This window comes from Lynx rufus, unplaced genomic scaffold, assembly GCF_022079265.1.
Source record: "Lynx rufus isolate CCGP_SWC_20201006 ecotype Redwood Valley unplaced genomic scaffold, mLynRuf1.p SCAF_6, whole genome shotgun sequence".
Taxonomy (NCBI): domain Eukaryota; kingdom Metazoa; phylum Chordata; class Mammalia; order Carnivora; family Felidae; genus Lynx; species Lynx rufus.
In genome coordinates this window covers 27,809,266-27,827,106 of record NW_025814878.1, presented here as the reverse complement: position 1 = coordinate 27,827,106, position 17,841 = coordinate 27,809,266, and the positions used below count along the sequence as shown (strand labels likewise).

The window sequence follows — 17,841 nt, the reverse complement described above, 5'->3', positions numbered from 1 at the left end:
GAAGCAGAGAGGGAGAGAGAGAATCCCAAGCAGGCCCTCACTATCAGCACAGAGCCTGATGCGGGGCTCGAATTCACCCGTAAGATCATGACCTAAGCTGAAATCAAGAGTCAGATAGACACTCATCCGACTGAGCCACACAGGCACCCCAAACATCACAATACTTTAAGACAATAAAATTATTCCCAGGTTTATAGAGTAGGTGTTAAGTATCTCCTATAGAACATATGCTTAGGCTGCACTGTGCCACAGAAGTGAATATAACAACCATCAGAAATGACTTATTAAAAGTTAAAACATTTCTATCTCTGCACTAATGTTTAACTAATGTTTGATATGTCATACTTTGGATAGCTTTAAAGAAAAGAAAGAAAAAAACACACAACTCTGGGCAGAGGGCAAGTATTATTTTCCTAAATGGATCCAAATAAATCCACTGGCCAGAATTCAGGGTTATGCTCAAAGTTCCTAGTATTTCTAAATAGAAACAAAGTATGTTCATGGTATTTCATTCCAACCACATTTGAAGGCCTCATGGTTGCTTTATTTCAGGGACTTGAAGAAAATTTTACTGAATCCCATTCTCTCTTCCAGCATGTCCTTTTGTTCTCTTCTCACCATGAGTACACTAACTTCTCTCTCAGAAGTCAACCCGTATGTGTGGAATGGCTGTTAAGAACACACGTGCACCTGTATTGGATTTAGGTTCAGTGCCTCACCATTCCACTTCCAAAGCCAATCCTGAATTTCAGTTCTGTGTCACACATTTAAAATATCATAGGGGCGCCTGGGTGGCTCAGTGGGTTGAGCATCCGACTTCAGCTCAGGTCATGATCTCGCAGTTCGTGGGTTCAAGCACCGCATCAGGTTCGCTGCTGTCAGTGTGGAGCCCGCTTAAGATCCTCTGTCCCCTTGTCTCTCTGCCTCTCCCCTTGTTGTACACGCGCTTGCTCTATCTCTCTCAAAAAAATAAAAAACATTTTAAAACACCTTTGAATAAATGAAAACAAAACAAAACAAAAACAAAATAAAATAACATAAATGGGATATATGACTTTCCTGAAGAGTGAGACTTCCCTGTCCTATATATAGTGCCATGCTGGGCGGGAATATGCACTTCTTCAGGGGGCTGCTAACCCATAATTAAGCTAAGTCACCATAGGATTATCACTTCCTAATGGATCCTTATTTTTTGTTTTCTGGGTATTAATTAACAAGAGCACGTGCTTGCCTGGATAGGACTATAGGGATGAGTTTCTAATAGAACACTTATATTTTAGCCCTAGTAATGCTATACTTTAGGGGCGCCTGGGTGACTCAGTCAGTTGAGAATCCAACTCTTGATTTCAGCTCAGTTCATGATCCCACACTTGTGGGATCAAGCCCCGAGTAGGGCTCCATGCTAAGCATGGCATCTGCTTAAGATTCTCTCTCTCTCCCTCTCTCCCTCCCCTGCTCAGGCTCACTTACTCTCTCAAAAATAAATAAGTTTAAAAACAAAAATGCTAAACTTGGGGTGCTTGGATGGCTCAGGTGGTTAAGTGTCTGACTCCTGATCTCAGCTCAGGTCCCGATGTCAGGGTCGTGAGTTCAAGCCCCATGTTGGGCTCTGCATGGGTGTGAAGCCTACTTAAATAAAAACAGAAAATTAAAAAAAGAAAGAAAAAAAAATATATATATATATTTTTTTTTTACCTAGCTATACATGAACAGTCTACGGATCATGTATATAGCAATCACATGCAGGTCTCATGTATATAGTCTGATTTGTGTACATCTGAAGAAAATTTCAAGGCAAATTTTAAACAGGAACCAATAGGCTGTTGGTTTTCAAAAGTAACTGAAAAAAAGATTAATGTTTACCTTTGCTAATTGCCCATTAACGGAAAAGTAACAATAAAAGCCTGGCATTGGCTGGGTGAAGATAAAACATGCAGTTCTTTTGTCCACTTTAACACAAGCAGAAAGGAAGAGGTCAAGGCAAAAGCTAAGACTTCATGTTTCCAGCCTACTTGCACCATCAGGACAGGACAGGATTCCATTTAGAAACTAGCTCCAAATCATCTGAGAAAGCCAGATCCTACTTGTTACTGTTATCCCTCTTGCCAAACCACAAGGGCAAAAGTCCTGAATAACTCTAAAAAAAACTTCACAAACCATCAAAACACAAGAAAGACCATGATTCATAATCAGCAGGAGTCTTGCCTTCCAAAAATCAGCAACCTCCATGGCTCTGAAACAAGTGGCATACAAACATACTCAAACAGAAGCCAAAACGAAACCATAGGAAACAACTCAATGGAACATCAATCAGGTTTCAGCGGTTATCCTATTCTATGGTTTGGGTCACTTGGAAGCTCCGGTTTCAGATAAAGTGAAAGAACCAGGCATCCGTACCTTTCCGAATTCATGCACTCTACAGTTGTGTAGGACAACCATACAAAAGACAAGGGAAAAGTGCCAAGGCTCTCTGATACACCGTGGAAGCAACTGTAAACATAACATTTCTGTGTCTAATCATTTTTTTTCTCCCCTTTTCCATTATGAAGCAAGTATAAATAGATGCAACACCCAGATAATAAATGCAAGGGGAAAGAGGAGGGCTGCTGGAAAGCCAGGGACAATAGTCGAGAGACAGAGTGACCAACCATTCCAGGTTACTTGGGACTGTTTGAGTTTTAGCACTGTAAGTCTGACATCCTGAGAGACCCCTGTCCAGGGCAAATCAGGAAGGTCATTCTCTTCAAAAATACTTTTTTTTTTTTTTCCCCTGAAGGAAAAGAGGAGTCTTCAAGGAGAAGAAATTGGCAAAATAAGGTAGAGGCTCAGAATTTCAAACAGGAGCAGAGAAGGGAAGAAATGATAGGAAAGCTCCCTAAAAGATTCATGATTTCAGGGAAAAAGAAAACTAATGTGGAGTGCCTAAAGTGAGAGAAGATAGATGGTAAGGAACAGAAGGGAAACGCACAGATTTGTTCTGGTGTGTTGATGACAGGAAGAATAAGTAGGGGGAGGAAAGCAAACAGCCTACCCTGGGTAGGCCGGCGCTCAGGGAAACGCTTTCTCCCACGACAGCTCTGGGGGCCCCCGGTCCAGAAGGGCTGTTGAGAATCCTGTTCTCCTGTCTGAAAATTCCAGCTGTTCGTGGCTCTCTACCTTTTCTGCCTTGGTCATCCACCCGCCCGGAAGTCAATTAAGGATCCAAATCCTCCAGAGACTTTTCTGTGGTGATGATATCTCCTGGCACAGACATCTGAAAGCCAGGCACAGGCAAGACCAGGGCCTGTGGAGGGAGCTGGAGCTGGTGAGGGGGAGACCCTGAAAGTCACTTTGGGAGTCTGCCATGACAGCAAACAGGCAACGGAAGAAAGGGCCAAGCCGCACTGACTAGAAACCCAGACTCAAAGAGCACACAGCACGGCCCTGAGTGGTGGAACGATGTTGGAGAGAAGGCAGTGACCGCAGAGGATGGAAGAGATGAGTCTCTGTGCTTTTCCGTCCCGAGTCTGCGCTCCAGTACATCTATGAACAGTGAGCGTGTCTACACCTCTGGGGCCAGAGACAAGCCTGTTAATTAAATTAATTACACACTTCCAAAACAAAGCAGACGAAGCAATGGTAACTGGTCGCCTGGAGTAAAATTTACATCAACAGTGAAAGTTACAGACAAGCAACGTCTACAGCGGTAGACAGACACCGTGAGGGAATCTTTAGGACCAGAAGGTTTGGACCTCTAGACCAGAAGAGTCCCAAAGCCACGCACAAAATAAAGTCACGAGGCAAGAAAAATATTGCTTCCTCAACTTTGTATATGATATACATGCAAAATACAGCTGATCATTCCATCATTATTTTAGGAGTCCAGTCTACATTCCTCTGAATTTGATTAAAGACAGAAATAGATATAAAGATGAACTCAGAAGTATGATTATTTAAATACTCACTTCGTAGCTGTCTCTTTATTTCTTTTGCAGGATCTAGCCAGTTCTACAGGGGGAGGGGAAAAAAAAAAGGTTAATTAAGCCATAAAACATACTCCAGAGTCCAAAACAGAACAGTTTACAGTTCACATACTTGAGTGTAAACATAAATTCCTATTCAAAGCAGCTTTCACCCATTAGCATTCCACGGGGCTAAATATTGATTTGTTTTTGAATGTGTGTGTTATAAATAAAACATTAAAACACTTTTGAGGTGGGTCTCTTGGGCCTCATTTTCTTGGATCTGAAATCAAATATCTATCCAAATGATTAGATACACTATATCTACACAGTCTTTGTTCCATAGAACTCCAGCAAATAGCCCCTGTGGACAGTGAAATGAGAGCCTCTGTCAAGAACATAATTGGCTCTTAAAAGTGTATACATCCCAATCAAACACAGTTATCTCAACTCCTAAAGCCAACTTCTCCTCAAACTTTCTTTTCCCCCATACCGTACAATGCTACCGAGAATACCATCAGATTGGAACTGATCGTTTCCTTCCTGCTCTTCATATAACATCCTTTTTAAACTTCACGCCAAGTTGCAAGTCAAATCATAAGGAACTCCCTTTCACTTCCCCCCTTTCTACCCTTTGAGAAAGTTAACAAAAAGATTCTAGGAAACTACTATAATATCTTAAAGCAAAAATCACCAAATTTGAACTACTAAGTTCAAACCACCTGAGGACATTAAACATGTGTCTTTTCAAGTTATCAGCAAAGATCCATCCAAAAAAACTTTTATGTAATTTTTGTCTCTATTTTTTTAAACTTCTCCCACCTTATCCTTAAGTCAAACCTCTCAATTAAAGTTTACCCTACTTGGGGGTGCCTGGGTGGCTCAGTAGGTTAAGTGTCTGACTTCGGCTCAGGTCATGATCTCGCGGTCTGTGGGTTCGAACCCTGCGTCGGGCTCTGTGCCGACAGCTGAGCCCGGAGCCTGCTTCAGATTCTGTGTCCCCTCTCCTCTGCCCCTCCCTTGCTCATGCTCTGTCTCTCTCTCTCTCTCTCAAAAATAAACAAACACTAAAAAAAAAAAAAAGTCTACCCTACTTCATCTTCACTGACGCAGGAGAACAAATACATTTTTTGAGATACATTTTTTTTTTTTTTGATTGAAACAGTTGAGCCTTGAACAATGTGGAGGTTAGGGGTGCTGACCCCCATACAGTCAAAAATCCACATATAAATTTTAACTCCCCAAAACTTAACTACTATAAGATTACTATTGACCAGAAGCCTTACCAATAACATAAAGTCATTTAATGCATATTTTGTATACTATATACAGTATTCTTAAAAAGAATAGAAATTCTTAAATTTAATTCTTGAAAAGAAAATGTTAAAATCATGAGAAAATACACAACTGTACTGTATTTATTGAAAGAAAACTGCGTGTAAGTGGATCCGCACAGTTCAAACCCACGTTATTTAAGGGTCAATTATAATTGGCTTTACAAGAAACAAGTTTCATTCATTCCAAAAGTATCCAAAGTAACGTACTGTAATATCTGTGCTTAAACAGAATTTTCTTCAGATATATAAAGCAAACAATGAAGATGTTTGTTGTTAGGTAGAAAATAAGAGCCTTCTGTCTTAACAATATATTGAACTGGTCAACAGAACATTAACTTAACACTATTTAAAAGTAGTAACAGGATGCCTTGAAAACAAAGCTGCATGGACCCCTGTGGGTTTTACTACACGACTCACGGCTTGCACTCAGCAGCAAGGATCTAAGGTGGGCATGTCCTACACTAACACTGGCTATATTCAAACGTCTCAATAAAGAGCTACCAGAGCTTGGTTGGGTTTCCTATTACTGGTGTCCCAGCTGCATGGCCCATTGATGTGAAGGGCCAGCAGGCGCTCCAATGGTACCTCCAGTGCTATGTCGGGGAGCAGCTCTAATTCTCCCCTTAGAAAAAAGCCTGGCATTCAGCTTCCTTGCCCGGCAGCTGCTGTCCCCACAACAGCTGGCTCACAAATGGCCGGCTATGATGAGTGCACAAGAATGAAGAAAACACATCTTTCAGTCTCTAGCCCAGACAGGGGGAAGCCAGGGAAGAGGCGAAGGAGGGTCACATGTGTTAGGGCATTTCATCTATAAACAGAGAAAGAAGAGAGTAGAAGGGAAACTACTTAACTGGTCTTAAACGACCAGACAGACCCTTCCAGAGCTCCGGTTTCATTACGTGACAGTTGTTACAGATGCCTGCTGGAGAAGGCGGAGGAGAATGGCAGGAGCGACATCATCTTCTGTGACCCCAAGGAATAACGCCATGTCCCAGTCATTCCGCATACTCCATTCTTGCCTGCAGTATCAATTTCTTGTACAAGTTACTCAACAGGTTTCTGCACAGCATGGAGAGAGTCAAAGAGCCCTACAGACCCAGGAGAATGAGGGACCAGTTTCTGTGCACCAGCCAGCCAAATTCAGACTGACTGCCATTCTCGGGCCACTTTCCACAGTACTGCCAGCCAGAATATTAGAAGACTGAAGTGTCTTCTCCCCTTTATTACAGACCCCTATCCAAATACAAAGCGGACTAAGTTTACCTGATGTGATCAAAGACCAGCAGCAGAAGTGACGCCTGCCATCCGCCTACTGGTTTTCCCTTTGCTAACGACGCTCACTGCCACACTGTGAGTTCCACTTGCAAGGAGGAGGAGGTCCTCCCCTCCATAGCACAACTTTGCAAGGTCAGTGAGGGACCACATTACTTGTATCCTCCATAGTGCTTAGCAGGTGCAGGCAACCAGCAAGTACTAAATCAGTATCTGTTGACAGATACCTGCCCACTGCCATGCACTGGTCATCTTAAAAGACCACAAGTTACAGTATTCTTATCAGATTTGCTTTTATTTGAATGGTTATGATCCTGAATGGGACATAACTTTATTGCCTAGAGTAATAAATTCATAAGTAAAAAAAAAAGACAATATGACTTTTAAAAGAAATACAAGTCTATTATCTGTGTTATCAATTACAAAAAAATAAATATATAACTCATAAACAGATAACAAATAAAAATACACTTCTCAGTTTTGACACTTGAGGAGTGCCAGATGGATCAAGAAACAAACACAGGAGGGAAAAAGACACCAGAGAATGACGTAAATGCATGCGAGAATGTGCGTATGCACGCACGCGCGCACACACACACACACGATAGATTATGGTGCATAATTTCCAATTGTTTTTAAAGATTTGGCTGCCACATATATAGACTTTGGAACTGGAGCTACATGGAGTCAAATTCTGGCTTTCACCAAGTCTGTGACCTTGGGCTCATTCTTCGCTTTCTTAAGCCTCTGATTCCTCAATTCTAAGATGAGGATCAAAACAGGTCCCTCATAGGGTAGTTCTTTTCAACTCTTCATTCAACCGCCTCCTGAAGAGGAAGTACTTATGCAAAGTACTTTACCCAATGCCTTCATCACACGGGCTTTTTTATAATCATAAACTGGCCTATCACCTTTGGGTATATATCTCTTCTTCACATAATTTTATATTTCCAAAGGTAGGGTGTTATATATATTAAAGAAGTTACTATTTATATGAATGTTACTACCCACAAAAAGTTAACAAATCAGACACACGGTATTCATGGGCCAGATGAAATAAAAATCGGACCCCTCTTTCCTTAAAGAAAATTGTCTAATATTTGCCCTTTCTACAAAGCTACCCTACTACAGTGAAGAATCTTCCTGGAAACAAAGGCAACACATACCCCTTCTCATGCAAATAATTACCAGTATGACTAACACATACATTGAAGCGTTTGGACTAAAGTATTATCTAGCTAAGCTTTACTAAGTTTTGCCTGATAAGAATCCGTCTGGCAAATTTGTTAACACAGATTTACCCACTACCCTCCTGAAACATTCTCTAGGAAAGGGGCCTGAGAATCTCTATGTTAAGTGACAGCTCCAGGCAATTCATAATCAGGCAAGATCAGGATTCTTCTCAGTGTTTAGAAAACTTTAAGGTACACATAACAAATGCAAAACTAAAAAGACCTAAAATCCACACTGGATTTCAATAAAATGTATCTTGGCCTATTAAAAATAAAAGTAAAGTACTTTGCCAACTACACTTATGGGCAGGGACATTCATTCATTCAATTTGGTATCCCTTCTCCTCACCTTCCCCTTTTTACCTCCACTCTGTACCAAAAGTATGCACCCAATATAGATATTTATTTTCTGAATATCATGTAAACCAAGGAATAAATAAAAATTACAAGGAATCCTATCACAGGTTTCCAACAGAAGTAAACTAAAATTAAAATGGGGTCCTAGAATATTATCAACTCATCTTAGAACACAAAACTGGAAGACTATGACTCAGTTGGGGGAAAAAAGTAACATCTTTACTTTCACTAACCTCTAACTGAAATCTAGCGTTACCATCAATTATGAATGTGGGAGAAAAAGTCCTGGTTAATATCAGCACTACCTTTACCTCTGTCACTTGTAGCAATCAAAAATACTTCCATATTCCACTATAGTTAGATACTGGTGACCATCCCAAATTTAATATTTTCAGAATATTGTTTATTTCTTGACTTCCTCTATAGGCCTCTGCATTTTATTATATAGTTACATCACTATTCTGAGAAGCAGCCCACAGAATTCATTAGACAGCCAAAGGAATTAATGACACAAAAAAGGTTAAGAATAAAACCTGCATTAGAAGATTATAGAAATTTAACTAAGTAGCAAAGCAAATATCTGGACACATTTTTCTTTTGATACTGATTTATTTACTTTGAGAGAGAGCACGAGCAGGGGAGGGGCAGAGAAAGAGGGAGAAAAAGAATCCCAAGCAGGCTCCATGCTGCCAGCGCAGAGCCCGATGTAGAGCTCAAACTCTCAAACCACGAGATCATCACCTGAGCCAAAACCAAGAGTCAGACGCTGTAACTGAGCCACCTAGCCGCCCCCGAGTGAAAAGTCTTTTCTAGACATTTTCAATACCTGTTACCAGAAAAAGGGTTAAATAAAGATGAGTTTCAATTCTCCTCTAACAACAAAAACATCTAGGAAAATATAAAACGCTGATTAAGAATTATTATATTTAGATTCATAGGATGCTGGTGTTAAGAAAATCCTCAGAGACTACATGGTCCAAAAGTCCTTGTATAATGGGAATGGCTTAACTCCTGCCTAAGTGACTATGGTTGTTGGCACACTTCTCAAATGTGAGCCACTGGCTTTTGCTACATTCCAAACTTCTACCGTCCTGTCACCTCACAAGGATATTTGATCTCCTAGATCAGCACTTCTCAAACCTTAAAAGGTTTTCCGGAATCACCTGAAGATCTAGTCAAACTGCAGACTACAATTCGGTAAGTTCTATAGTATGGACCCGGAATTTTCCTTGTTAACAATCTTCCAGGTAGTGCCAGTGCTGGGGGCACCCTTGGAGTAGTATAGCCCTAGATTTCTTTCAATGTCTCTTCCTAAAAGTCAGATGCACAGAGACATTTTTCAAGTCCGTCAACTGGCTTAACAGGTACATGCCCAGCCTTCACTGGCTAAATATTCTATTTTTATTTCTATTTTATAAACATTCTACAGCCTCCTGTAGAAAGCCCTAGCAGATGGTGGCTTCCATGTGCCTACATGTAAGTATTTCTTTCTCTACCCCATCACACTAAACAGCTGTATCAAATAATGCCAAGACCTACAGTCGTCATTCCACCAAGGTGCTAACCACTTTCGTCCGACAAAGAGGAACAGCCAGGCCCATCAACCAGCAACAGCCCACAAGCAGTCCAAGGGTGTGGTCGTCTGGGCCACAGGCCACTGAGCACCACAGACCTAGATAATAACCCAGGATACTGTCACAAAATCTGTCTCCGAGTCCCTTCCCCCCAAAAAAAGCCATCCATCTCGCCTAATACCCTTTCAGGCTGGATGCGAAGATCACAGAAGTTTTTTTTTCCAAATGCTTAGCTGTGCCTTCCTCACTTTTGGTGGTTGTCAACTTGGCCAGGTGAGAGAAGTTAAATTCATCCGACCCTGCATTACCAAATGTTAAAAGCATAAGCTTACCTAAGATCTTCACTTTTCTCTTAGGAATTTATAGTGCTGAAGCAGGTCCCCTTTATTATACCTCTGCCTAAATGAGGTCTAATAGAACACTGCCCTAATGCTGGCATTAGCAGGAAAGTTCCAGGCTTTCTACATTAGAGCAAAATGTTCACTACGCACCTGGGAGAACGTGATTCAACTCTTGTCTGTGGTACGAGAACATACAACTGGATTGAATACAGAATTTTATTAAAGAATAGTTTATATATGACAAACAGCGTATATGAGTTTTTAGTTCTGTTTTCCGGAGGGAAATGGACAGGCTATCAGACAGACACTTTAATCAATTTTCATAAAGTTAGCTGTGGATATCAACTACACTTCTAACAAGCTCCTCTTTCAATATGGCTTGAAGCAAAATAACAATCCCTGGGCTAGATGCCAAACTCTATTAACATCAAAAATTCAAGACAATGTTTTTCCCTTTAAAGAGGGTCCAAAACCCTTAATGATGGTTCCAGTTAGACATGAATACAAGAACTATATGGACTTGAAATTCCATACATAAACGAGTAACATGTTGCTTGATTCCACAAATTTTTAATGGCATTTTCCATAGTAAAGTTTACATAAAACTTCAAGAGACATTAAAAAGTTCTAACAGTAATAATGATAGATTTTCATACTTAGAGTAAATTGAAAAGCTTCCAACTCAAGATCTCAACCATGAGAAAGTACTACACTAAAATCAAAGGAGAGTTTAGATTTTTTCTCCATGGAAAATTTTTATACAAATAACCATAGCTTTACCTCCCCTTCAGTTTATAATATGTTGAAATAAGTGATTGAAACTTCTATAAATAGAGATAATATTCAGCATGAAAAAGCCAGCAGCTTAAATTCCTGTACGCTATAGTATCCTATTGTTGAAACTACGTGGGTTTCAAACACAATAGGACTGATTAAGCCAAGCTGATACAATGGTAATAACATTCTTCGGGGAAAAAAATTAGGACACCATTCAAGTCTATATTAGAAAAATAAGAGTCCTTTTGCCTAGATGTCTTGAGGACTGGGTTTTGTCTACATGAGAATGAATAAAAAATATAAAAGTCATGAAAGCAAATCAGATTATACATGAATAATTAAGTATACTGCCAATTACATGTAAGCGTTAAATTTTCTGAGAGGTTAGAAATTTCAGAAAGCACAGCGAGTTGTTTATTCTTCTTATGTTCTTTGGTTAAAGCCTAGATAGAAGTGTGTGCCTAATTATTATATAGGCATTTTCATCCCCACTTCATAAGAGAAACTGCAAAGGAAAATAAGGAATTAAGAGATATAGAACCCTCCAAACTTAACCTTATACTAATATTCTCTGCCTCAATGACCTGAGACTCTCCTCAACTCCAGCCATACCTTCTCATCCTGAACACTAGGTCTTCTCATCACACAGTGTCCTCCACCCTCATTAGATTTCATCATCCCATTCTCAGATACAACCCTTTCCTCTCCTGCTAAGTTTCTACCCATTAATTCTCACAGTACCTAGTCTTCAGCTTCCTTGGACTTTCATCCTTTGGCCCCCAGCCATCTTCTCCCAACCTACTAGCCCATTTCAGCTTCAGTTATGTTCCTTCCTGGGTCTCTGGTGAATAAGCAGCTGGATTACCATCTCAGCAGCATCTCCAGTTTTCTAGATCTTCTGTCCCTCTTACCATCACCATTGTGAACACACCCAACTGGGAACCGCTATGATACTCCAGTTCTCCACTATTAGACCCAGGGTGCAGATGGCAATTAGAGAAAAACACCGATGTATTCTGTTGCCATCACAATTGTATGATCTCCAATTTCGGCTGGACTGTCAACAGCAATCCACATACTTAGTAGTCTGCCTCTCTGGGTCCCCAGTGCTACCCCCTAGTCACTCTTAGCAGACGATTTCACCCTCTATTTCTCAGAGCTTTGAGGCTGCACTTCGCTTAACTAAGATTAACTTACAGATACACCACTCCTGGTCTTCCTTCTTGCAGACTCAGGGGATGAGGCTGCCCTCTTTATTCAAAGCTTATCCTCTTTCTCTTCTCCACTTCAGGAGTTTCCATCATCATTCCTTTTCCTCTCGCTCCAACCGCACCCTCTCCTTGGACATTCCCACAGCCAAAGTCAAAGTTCTTTCCATCCAAGCAAATCAGTCAACCCCCAAAATCCTTAGTAAACACTCTGTGCTGTCATACATAATAGCCACCAGTCACAAGAGGCTACTTAAATTTAAATTTGTACAACTGAATAAAATTCCACTTCACTTCTTCTGTCACACCAGCCATATTTCAAGGGATCAATAGCCATCTGTGGCTAGTGGCTGCCATATTAGATAGAGCAGGTCTAGAACATCTCATCGTCATGAAAAGTTCTATTGGACTGTGCTGGTCTATATCCTGTTGTATCATTCTCCCATCTGTCCTCTTCAAAGCCAGCCTTCCTTAAACACTAGTTTATGCTCACTCTCACATTCTTTACTGTTAACTTTCCTCAGCCCTCACCCACTCCCTGATCCCTAATCATCATCTAGCCAACAACCTACATGCACTTCCAACTTAGAAAAATGAAAATGCTCCCAACCCCAAACTGCTGCTCCTCCTCCAAAGTCCCCATGTAAGAGTCTCCAACCAGCTCCCCAGCTACCCAAGCCCCAAATGTGGAACTTAACCCCAACCCCCCCCCCCCATTGCCTTTATGCCACAGAGATGAGGAGTCACAAAGTCCTACAGACATTACCTACTCAGTACCTCTGCCCTTCGTCTTCACTCCTAATGTCATTGCCCTAGTTTCCACCATCCCTGGACTAGATGATGGACCTTCTTCTGCCTCCGGTCTCAGTCACCTATGATCTCCGTTCACAACACGAACAGGTTATTCTTTCTGAAATGCAAATCTGACCATGTCACTTTCTTTATAAAAACCCTTCACATCAGAATATCTAGATTCCTTAGCACAAGATACAAAGCTTTCCAAAAAATGTTCTTTGCCTAGCTTTCCCATGATCGCCAACACTCTCCACAAAGCCACCCCAAATTAACCCATGATGTAAGTTAAAACACTGCTTGCTGGGAAAACACAGCTTCAAGACAAGTACCCAACTTTTCTTAAGCAAGTTCCACACCAGGCATGGGAGCCCAACACAGGGCTCAAACTTACCACCCTGAGATCAAGACCTAAGCGGAGATAAAGAGTTGGACACTTAACCGACTGAGCCACCCAGGAGCCCTCCCAACAACTCCTTGTAACTTGCCAATCGCTCACAGGTCCCTCCTATACAGAGACTCTGAAACTGCCACATCCCCCAGCCCTGTCAAGCAACTTGAAATTGCTCCCACACACCATCCTCATTCATGCTGGAGAGATTACTTTTCTTTTGTGCAGGATGTCCCTTACCTGTCCACATTCGGAGTATTTGTCACAATTCTCATTTTCTATAATAGAATGTTAATATTAAAGGGCTAATATCATTTCTAAAGTTTATAGATTTGCCCTTACACAACAATTTACAATTTTCATATCACAGGCCCTTGTCAGGTAATAAAACTTAAAAGTGTCCTCTATCTAGTTACTAATAAATGTCCAGCTGGTATTTAGGACAGGGTATGTTAAGTTGTGTCATGGAACTGAGATTACTAGAAGTGTATCTACTTGGGTAATATTAGCCTAACTGCTATGGTCAGAAGGTTTGTGTCCCCCTAAAATTCCTATGTTGAAATCCTAGTGTCCAATGTGGTGGTACTAAGAGGTGGGCCTCTGGGGGTAATTGGGTCAGGAGAGTGGAACCCTCATATTGGGATTAGCACCCTTACAAAAGAGGCTCCAGAGAAGTCCCTCATCCTTTCCACCATGTAAGGACGCATCAAGAAGGCATGGTTTGTGAACCAGGAAGCAGATCCTTACCAGATACTAAATCTGCTGAGGCCCTGATCTTGAACTTCCAACCCTCCAGAAATGTGAAAAATTCCTGTTTTGATAAGCCACCCAGTCTCTGACAGTTTGTGATAGCAGCCCAAATGGACTAAGACACTGACCAAAAAGTTAATCTATTTTCTGTCCCAAAGTACGTGAGGGACAGGACGTATCCCATCTACTTAACACAGCACAAGACATCCTGCAATATCCCATTTATAAACAGTGATAGCACCATTTTTAATCGGGGAAGAGGGAGCCTAAATGGTGGGGGGAAGGGGGGAGGGGCACATGTGGGTACATGTGTGTAGTGAACAGTACATAAGACTGGACAGGAGAAAAATGAAATTCTTAGTTGGAAATTCATCTCCCAGGTGATTCTGCCAAGAAGGGAAAAGTTCCTTTAAGGAAGCACTGCCAAGGAATCTCACAGAATCACTATCAGTAAGTCGGGTCACCCTTAAATTTATTGACACCATTATAGAAACATCAACTGGAGAATTCACACTGGGAACATAGTCCATAGAATCCTTCAACAGCCCATATATGAAGTCTTGCAGGATGTCTTTTAGAATTGCGTAAGATGAAAAATCCCTCCAAGGCAAGATGATATTCTCCCATTTTTCCAGTCATGATAGCTATAAAATAGCATACCCATTTTTATGCCTTGACAGAAAGTTAAAAATTGTTGCATTCTGTATTTTTTTTTCCTTCCTAGTTTACCCAGTTTTGAACCGTACTGTTAATATTCATTGGCTAGGTGACCTTGGGTGAATTATTTAACTTCTCTATGCCTCGTCTTTCTGTGTTTACAAAGTGTGGTTCATAATACCAACCTTTTGGGGTTGTTCTGAAAACTACAGGAGACAACACTTGTAAAGTGCTCGAACACAGCCTGGTGCATTGTGAGAATCCCAGAATGATTAGCTATTAATAGTCACGTCTATTTTATTCGGAACATGTTTTATGATAAAAGCCACCTTGGATTCTTTTAAAAATGAAGTTATAAATAAGTATGCTTAACTACGAGCCTCAATATAAATATGATATTTTCATCCAGAAATAAAACTGCCCCACTGCACACTTTATTACTGAGATGGATTCCACCTGGAATGCCTGCTCCACGCTAGCAGCCATTCTTCAAGGCGTATATTAACTTACTTGTTCTTCTAAAAGCTGTTATCTGACCTAAAGTCAACATGATACTCATGATACGCCCTGCCATCCCACAATGGGCCCTCCCCAACTCACTACATGGCACTTCCATCCATCCAAGAATCCAGACCCTCTTATTAGTGTTGGGTCATCCCTCACACCCAGTCAGCTGATTGATTCTACCTCTTTCCTCAATCAGTCTTCAATCATTTACTTGTTGTTCTCAACCACAATTTCACCTGAGGCCACTTCCTGTTTTGGGTGAGCAGTGCCGCTCATGCCCCTCTCCTCCCTGTCCCTCTCACAGCCCAAGCCCACCCACTTTATGTCTCTCCTTAAACAGCATTCTCTCTCCTAGCCATCTCAGCGTCAATATGCTCTCCTATAGAGCAGTAATCAAATTTTAGTAACTGTTTAACTCAGTTTTTCACGGTCTCCTCAACTGGAACGTAAGAGGGGACATCGTGAAGGCAGGGTCTTTGTCTTAACCGTTTACTGCTAGATTCACAGGAGTACCACTGCTTTGCACACAGGTAATTTTTTTTTTTAACCTAAAGTTTACCATCTTAACCATTTTTTTAGTATACAGTTGAGCAATGCTATACAACAGATTCTAAAATGCTTTCATTTTATAAAACTGAAACTCTATTCCCATTGAATGATTGCTTCCCATTTTCCCTGTGCCCCAGTCCCTGGCAACACCATTCTACTTTTTGTTTCCATGAACTTGATTATGGATACTTCATTTAAGTGGAATCACAGTGCTTGTCCTTTTGTGACTGGTTTATTTCACTTAATATAATGCCCTCTAGCTTCATCCTGTGACAGGATTTCCTTCTTTAAGGCTCAATAATATTCCATTCACCACATTTTGTATGGACAACGTTTTGTTTATCCAATTCATTCACTGATGGACACTGGATTGCTTCCACCTCTTGGCTATTGTGAGTAATGTCACAATGAACATGTGTGTGCAAATATCTCTTCAAGATGCTACTTTCAATACTTTTGGATATACACCCAGAAGTGGGATTGCTAGATCATATAATTTCTAATATTTTGAGTAACCTCTGTCCTATTTTCCATTATAGCTGCACCATTTTACATTCCCACCACCAGTGCTCAAGGATTCCAATTTCTTCATATCCTCACTAACTCTTCTTTTGTTTTCTTGCTGGTGGCCACGCTAATGGGCATGAGATGGCACAAAGTCACTATTTAATAGATATTTGTTAATGTCTAGATAGACGGAGGCCACAAAGATAAAAAAAGTATGGTCTCTGCCCTCAAGAAGTTCCTAGAGTAACAGTAAGAAAGACTGATATAAATAAGGTTTGTGCTGAATGTCTAGATAACAGATGGAAGAAACATCAACTCCCCTTGAGTTGGGAGCTGGAGGGATGGTGGTAGTAAATGGTCAAGGAAACTCTCATAGGGCAGGATACTTAAAGGTTAAGTAGGCACTCAGATACAAAAAAGAATGGGAAGGGCATTCCAAAGGTAAAGAATAATATGTTCAAGCAGATATAGTATGGACCAACAAGGCTCCTGTTAGGAGAGAAATCTGGTGTGGACTGAATCCAGACCGTATGTGAGAGGTTACTGGAAAATGAAACGAAAGTGGAGCCTTGTAAGCCATACTAAGAGGATTAGGTTGTATCCAGTAAATGGTGTTACGCCAGGGAGAGCCAAGATCCAATGTGCACTTCAGAGAACTCAATCTAGCAGCAGTGTGAAGGAAGCATCACCATAGGGGCCTGAGGCCAGGCAGTTAATCCACATAGGAGGCTAACAAAATGGTCAAAGCAAGAGAGGACAGGGACCTAAACCAAAGCAAAACTGTGGACAGAGAGAACCAAGAGAAGGATGTTAGTGGGTAGAAAAGACAGAGCTTTTTGACTGATAAGCAATGTAAGGAGGTGGAAGGAGGTGGAAGGAATCTCTACCTAACTCTTCAGGGAAGAGATGAAGTTTAAGGGGCAGATGCCAGCTTGCTTGGAGACAATGGACTGCAGTGCAGTGTCCAGTAGGCAGCTAAATAGGAGTCGAAGATTCAGGTCAAAGATATGGATTAGACACATACATTGGAAGTTGTAAAAATAAAAACTAGTGAATCCTAGCTAAATACCACTCTTTCTTATGTAAATCTCGTGTTGCAGACATACCAGATGTCTTTATGTAGCATATCCTGTTTCTACTAACAGAACGTGTTTTTCTGCATATTTTACAACATGCTAAATGGTTTCCCTTTTTCCACACGGCTTAAATGCTTTTATGAATCTCCCCATATGTAGTCTCAGAAAAAGTGGATAATGATAGCCAATTCCCATCACTTTCTCTTTTATAGCTTTGCGGACCAGCAGAAGGCCCATGGTTGGAAACATTATCAAGACCACTTTTAATTTCAAGTCTGAAAAGAGCAACTAGTTTATTTAGTTGAATATCTAATTTGTTATTACTTCTGAAAAAAGTATTCTAAACAGAATTCTAGTAAGAATACTCACATACTATTCTGTAGGCAGGCATCCAATGTAATAGTCTTTGGCTTAAATGTGGAATTAAACCAATTAGGTATCAAGACTTTAAAAACTAAGCCAATTGAGAAACTTTAATTTATAGATAATTATCACCCTTAGTACCCTGTATTTCATTACCAGGACATAAAACAATGACAGCATGTGGGCAAATAACTTCACAGCCTATGTTCA

The 17,841-nt window shown here is 40.8% G+C and overlaps 1 protein-coding gene across 1 annotated transcript in view; it reads right to left on the bottom strand.

Annotated features, from left to right (window-relative positions):
- The window catches only part of EPB41L2 (erythrocyte membrane protein band 4.1 like 2), a 255,844-nt gene that overhangs the window by 64,724 nt on the left and 173,279 nt on the right, over positions 1-17,841 (bottom strand). Inside the window, exon 5 of the mRNA XM_047102614.1 lies at positions 3,945-3,987. Within this exon, the coding sequence (XP_046958570.1) occupies positions 3,945-3,987 (43 nt within the window). The remainder of the gene's footprint in view (positions 1-3,944; positions 3,988-17,841) is intronic.